The 6,053-nt window shown below is 33.0% G+C and overlaps 1 protein-coding gene across 2 annotated transcripts; it reads left to right on the top strand.

Annotated features, from left to right (window-relative positions):
* Window positions 1–482: 482 nt before the first annotated feature.
* Window positions 483–2,189, top strand: LOC110905667. 2 transcript variants are annotated; one of them, XR_002573326.2, is made up of 3 exons: window positions 483–883; window positions 972–1,043; window positions 2,130–2,188. XR_002573326.2 is itself a non-coding variant. In XM_022151241.2 (3 exons), the coding sequence occupies exons 1-3, from the start codon at window positions 646–648 to the stop codon at window positions 2,132–2,134; spliced, it is 312 nt and encodes a 103-aa protein (XP_022006933.1). In that variant the 5' UTR covers window positions 483–645; the 3' UTR covers window positions 2,135–2,189. The 2 variants fall into 2 exon arrangements, 1 of the variants encoding a protein (XP_022006933.1); XM_022151241.2 differs by having other exon boundaries at window positions 975–1,043; window positions 2,130–2,189.
* Window positions 2,190–6,053: the final 3,864 nt, after the last annotated feature.

Here is a 6,053-nt window from a genome sequence, read left to right as displayed (position 1 = left end):
ACATTACACATTTGCTTTGAAACAGTTAAACTATGATTGACTTATTGTGTAACATCCGTCAAAATGGGCTTCCCAAAATCCGACCCGTTTAAAAAAAATACAGATCCAAACTTTAAACCTCGGAAACTTACGCGAATTTAATTAAATGATGAGAGATTTTATCTAGTTAATTATTCTTTTTGTTAAATACCAATATAGTTATTTATTTAATTAATTTAATTAATTTAAAAGTTTATAAATATATATATAAACTAGTTAGTTCTTAGATGTTAAAAATGAGTTTTAGGAAATCTAAGCTTAAACCAAAATTACTATAACAAATCTAGTAAACTCTCAGAGTTAAGAGACCTTATTGTAACTTCCTTTAAACTTTAAACTAAAAAGGAAAATTATGAAACATTATAAGATTTTTTTTTTTTATGTATATAGTTGGCTGCAATTAAAGTTCTTTTAAAATCCTTCTTTTCCAAGGTGTAGTCTGTTCGATACCCACACACATACATCACCTTCAAACTCTCTACACATAACCAAACAACACAACAACCACATGCATTTTGAATTTCCTTCCTTTTGGCCGCCTAGAAAACGCGTGACCACGGGATTTGGCTGTCAAACATTTCATATCCTTGGTGACTCCTGATTCTCATGTCCACATATACACGAATGAACCTAGGCCATTTTTTATCACAAATACAAATCAATCATAAGATCATTGCCAAGTTTACAAGTCGTACAAAACCGATACCATCGTCACTTCCCTCACAGCCACTCCATTTCAACATCACACACACTCACAAACACTCTTTCGCCGGCCCTGCAAGTGGCCGGACACGTACCGGAATCACACCGGAGCCGTCCGAAGCGCACCGGAGCTTATTGTTCGGTATCCGTTTCTGCCTATCTTTCCTTGTATTTCACTTTGTTCTTTTTCGAGTAACGGTAATCGTGAGTAACATAAGCTACATTAACAGCAGGCGGGTTGTTGATCCTTGTTCTTGTCCGGTTTAAAAAGGGAGACGACAGGAGTTTGCCGGAACCGACAGGTTCCTCTTTGTTCTTTGCCGATTTATCTTATAATTCTTTTATGAATATAATGAATAGATAAGTTCTAGCAAGAACATGTAGTCATCATTTTGAATATTAAAGATATGGTTCTGTCATTTTTTTAGTAAGGAAGATGACCTTGGCACATGTATACTATTATCTTTATTATTAATTTCAATACATATATTCAAAACGTTGTTTTCAATAATAACGAGGGTTGTAGTGTTTGTTTGTTGATTCAATGTACCTAGTTCGAGTCTTGGCCACATTGTTCTTTTGTTATATTTTGAGGTTTTAAGTATCATGTTTATGAGTACTTAGTCTTGTTTTTTTTTTTTTTTTAAACAGATTATAGATATATATAATACAAATTATCTAAAAACAATTAAATAAAACAAGACTATTATTGTTTATGGAATTTTTCTTTTTAACCAAATAACAAACAAATTGCTTTAAACTTTTTTTAACGTGATAAAATAAAATATCTAATTAAATAAATTGTAAACTTTGTGTTAGGAATTATATTTAAGCATTCCAATATTAACAAGATCGTCATATCTAGGATAACCTCATCCGTTCGCTCTCTTTGATTTCTCCAATCCTTACTCGTGCATTAGTTCATGGGATTCTTATATGCAACCAATATGAGTACACTCGACCCATTTACATTTTAAACCACTTTTGGGTTGTAACATGCTACCATACAAAAATTTCACTTACACACACTTAAACATACTTTGTGAACTCAATCCGTTATACATGCTACTTGTTATGCTAGATAATACATGTTTTATGCCATTACTATGTTATACCCTCGCTTAACAATTATAGCGCTATAGGAGTAGCACACCACCCGACGAGGGTTTGTTAAGTCAATATACTATACGGTCTCGTCACTTTTGTGGCGAGGGATGCTAAATACTAGTGGACACTTTGGGTTTAGACGTAATGTTATGCATGTTAGTTACCTTGTATGCAAATTGCCATGTGGATGCGAGTAAAATGCTTTATACTTATACCATACTATTTAAACCTTGTGTACTCGCCTTTGCTTTTGCATTGAAATTTATTTTAACATGTTACAGGTTGATGACGATGATGCTATGAAATGAAGTAGCAATGATGCCTAGATACACATATAGACGTTTAGGTTCAAATGTTGTATCCATTTTGATTATGTTGTTATGTATTTCTTTGAAATTGTTGTTATTTGAATTTCCTTGTATTGTTGACAATTTAGTTTATGAAATGAAATCGGTTTATTAAATATTGACATAAGTAGCATTATAAAGTCTCTAGCAATCTTCACACTTCGTCTCATCCCGATGTTTCCGCCATTGGTTGGGGTGTGACATATTGTTTCCGCTAAACTTGTTGGATTTTTATTAAACTTATTGTTGGTCATTTCGTTAATAATTGGCTATTTCTTTTGGAAACTTCTTATGAGTTCAACATGATTAGTGGCTCGTTATTGGTACGTCACACGCCTAGCGGGGTTTTCCGTAGGTGGTATTTTGGGGGTGTGACAATATATATATTTAAACACACACACACACACATATTTTACATACCAATATGGTGCTCAAATAAAAGATAAAATTGGTCAATGATGCAATTTTTTTATTAGAAAAATAATGTCGTATGAAAAAGTCATTAACGTTTATAAAGCAGGGGGAATATGCATGTGTCTTGCACGTGAAAAGAGAAAGTTAACAAATAGGCTATTACAAAAGTATCCTTACCCCCGTCTTTTTCCTACACTTTCATCTTAACCATTGATTTGCAAAATAAAACATCAAGATTTTTTTTATCATACTTAGCCAAAACCAACTTTTTGTTTGATGCTACTCTAGAAAGAACCACAAGTTATTTGAGAAATAGAGTAAACCACTATCAATCATGTTATTTTTTTTTTTTTTCTAACTTCTTTTATTAAAAAGTTATTATTGTAAAAATAAAATAAAATATGTGGATTACCGATATACATATATGTTGCATGAAAAAGTACACACAAACACACACACATACACACATATATATATAGGTACGGGATCAGGAGAAAACACCCTAAAGTGTGAGAACGGTGAAAACGGATCCTAGCCTAACACGTTTCACGTGACATAGTGAATGACGAAGGAGCTTTTTTGTCCTTTTATATTCTTTTTTTAAACGTGTCTCACAACACCTCCCCATTTTTTGGCGTTTAACAAATGCGTGGCGTTTTTATTGTTTTTTTTTATCAGGGGCATAGTAAATATTTTGACATTTTAACTAAGTATGGCTTTGATTGTTTTGACTTTCACCCTTGAAACCTCTCAAACCTCCATGTAATAATATGTACCATTTTTTTAAAGCTATATGGCATTTTAGACAATATGTGGCGTTTTAGTGAACGTGTGGAGTGTGAAGCTTTTTGTTTAGCTGTTGTACTTATATAATGAGCTTTTTTTTTGGGGGGGGGGCAGGTAGATATTTGTTTTTGGCGGTAAAAAACATCAGTAATTTTATTTTCTTGATGTGTATTTTTTTATCAATTGTTTTGCCATGTAGGATTCACACCTATAATGTGACAGACAATTATGACGTTTTGAAAAGATAAATAAATTCAATTTCCCATGTAGTGGCTTTTAATATAATAAATGTTTAGCAATAATGTTATTGTCTCTTCATTTTACTCTTTTGCAGTTACTGTTTCGTTCAGTTTCATCTTTCAATTAGTGTTGTTTTCCAATAATACATTGTTTGTGTTGTAAAACAATGGTCTATTAGCAATCCATATACAACTATACTAAACACGAGAGAACAAGACTATAGAGAATAAGTGAATATGAATTCTTTTTCATTGAGATATCAACATGCAATACAAAGAACTCTATATACAGTGTTATTACATTAATACAAAGGACATGAAGAGATGGTAGTTACATATGTGGAGAGTCACCACATCATGGTGCATTCATAACACTCCCCCTTGACTATCCACGTGATGAAATATAATAGTCTACTATTCTTTTAATACGCTAGGTGATGCTGCCTCGTTAAAAACCTTGATAGGAAAAACCTAGTGGGATAAAACCATAGCTAAGTAAAAAAAGAGTGCAGCGCATATTTTCTCCCCCTGATACTTTTAGATCAGATATGTTGACTCATTAAAAACCTTACTAAGAAAACCCAATGGGAAAAACTTAGTGAAGGGAAAAAGAGTGCAACATTTGAGATTAGAACTGTAATCTTACCAATACATCTAGCAAGAACGTAAATCAGATGTCGTCTTGTTTTCAAGATACGCCAATGCTCTGATCGCAATTAAGTATGGTACTTCTTGACTAAGTAGTTCAACATTCTTTTCTTGAGGTTGATAAGAATATTTTTTCTATGTCAAGCGATCAGACAATCGTTCATGTACTCAACGAATGAGCTTTTTCTATATAACATCTTCTCGATGTAGTCAGATTGATGAGCAAAAATAGTACATATATACTCGAACTACAGGTCGAGAATAACTACACTTTGTAAAGGTCAATCAAAATTTTCCTCTTTAGTTTGAGAGTTCCCTCTCGATGATATTTACATTATCACTGTAAGGGTGAAATCTTGTTAAATAGATGTAGCTCATTTTATCAAAATTATACCTCTCTTTTTAGAGTATAGTCGACTGTACCACATACGAGTAGTTTCCTTTAAGATTCATATATATAACACATATGGGGTTAGTGTTTCATAATGCTTTGAGCATTTTTAATCCTTCAGGGGTTTTCATACAGATGTCATTTGCAATTGTCTCGTACATGTATACGGTGATGACATCCATAAGTTGTTTTATCTGAAGTCATTCTGAGATTGCGAGACTGCTTAAACATTTAAAAATTATCGCCTCCACTACAGGGGTATACGTTTCCTCGTAACCAATTGCTGGGATTTGGGAAAAATCTTTATGTTAAAATGCGTGCCTTACATCACAAAAACTTATTATTTACGTTTCCTTTTATTTAAAGACACCCATTTATAACCTACTGGTTTGACGTCTATGGGTGTTCGAACTGCTGGTTCGAAAACGCTTAGTTTGTTGAGCAAATTTAGTTCAACCTTAAGTCATGTAGCCATTTTGGCTATTTGTGTGCGTACACTCTTGCACACATTCTATATACATAATCTTTTTTTTCATCGATTACATCTATTGCTATAGCATAATCAAATATATCATTTTACACGTGTTTCATTACGATTCCATATTGTACTTATTTTGTACATAATTCATCGCGATCTCATATTTGTTTGGTACTAGAGTTTCTTTTAGAACTCCATTAGCCTCTTTTGCGGTTTGGACAACAACCTTTTTTAAGGTTTAGTATGCAACCACTTCTGAGGTTTTGTATGTAACCACAAATGTGTTTTATGTGCCACCTCTTTTGGGGTTACACCAACTGCGTTACTCTGCTCTTTTTGTGTTTTGTGGGTTTTATCTTTTTGGAACCGATTTATCTCTCACAATTTATTAATATGATAATCATTTTGTGAGTACTTCCATTCAAGCAGATAAGTTTAAGCTGGTATATGTGACTTTGTCACCTTATTTGTGTTAGTGAATGCATCTTGTATTTCATTTGTTATTATTTGCAAATACACGCTCTTTCTTTTGGACTTTAGATTTGCATTGACCACTTCAAGGGTCGATATATAATATGATGCATTTTTTTATGTTACCAGTCTTTCATTTTCTTGTCTCCCCCTAAGACTAGGAATACGATGTACATATCCCATTTTATATGTTATGGTGGTGCTATTGGTACATAGGCTGCACAACAAAATATATATAAAAAAATGGAAACTTGGTTCTCTTCAGGAGACCAGTTATAATGGGGAGTATTTGTGATAAGCCATTGGTTTTGAATTCATATAATCAATCGACGAATTCCGTCTCGACTACGTATGCCTCTCACTATATTTCATATTATGCCCAACAATGGTCCCCATAATTGGGTTGTCAAAGAACCATGTTAAACCATGTC

The sequence above is a fragment of the Helianthus annuus genome, chromosome 14 (genome assembly GCF_002127325.2).
Source record: "Helianthus annuus cultivar XRQ/B chromosome 14, HanXRQr2.0-SUNRISE, whole genome shotgun sequence".
NCBI classification, from domain to species: Eukaryota; Viridiplantae; Streptophyta; class Magnoliopsida; order Asterales; family Asteraceae; genus Helianthus; species Helianthus annuus.
The sequence above is the reverse complement of the archived record's forward strand: the minus strand, read 5'-3'. Positions and strand labels throughout refer to the sequence as shown.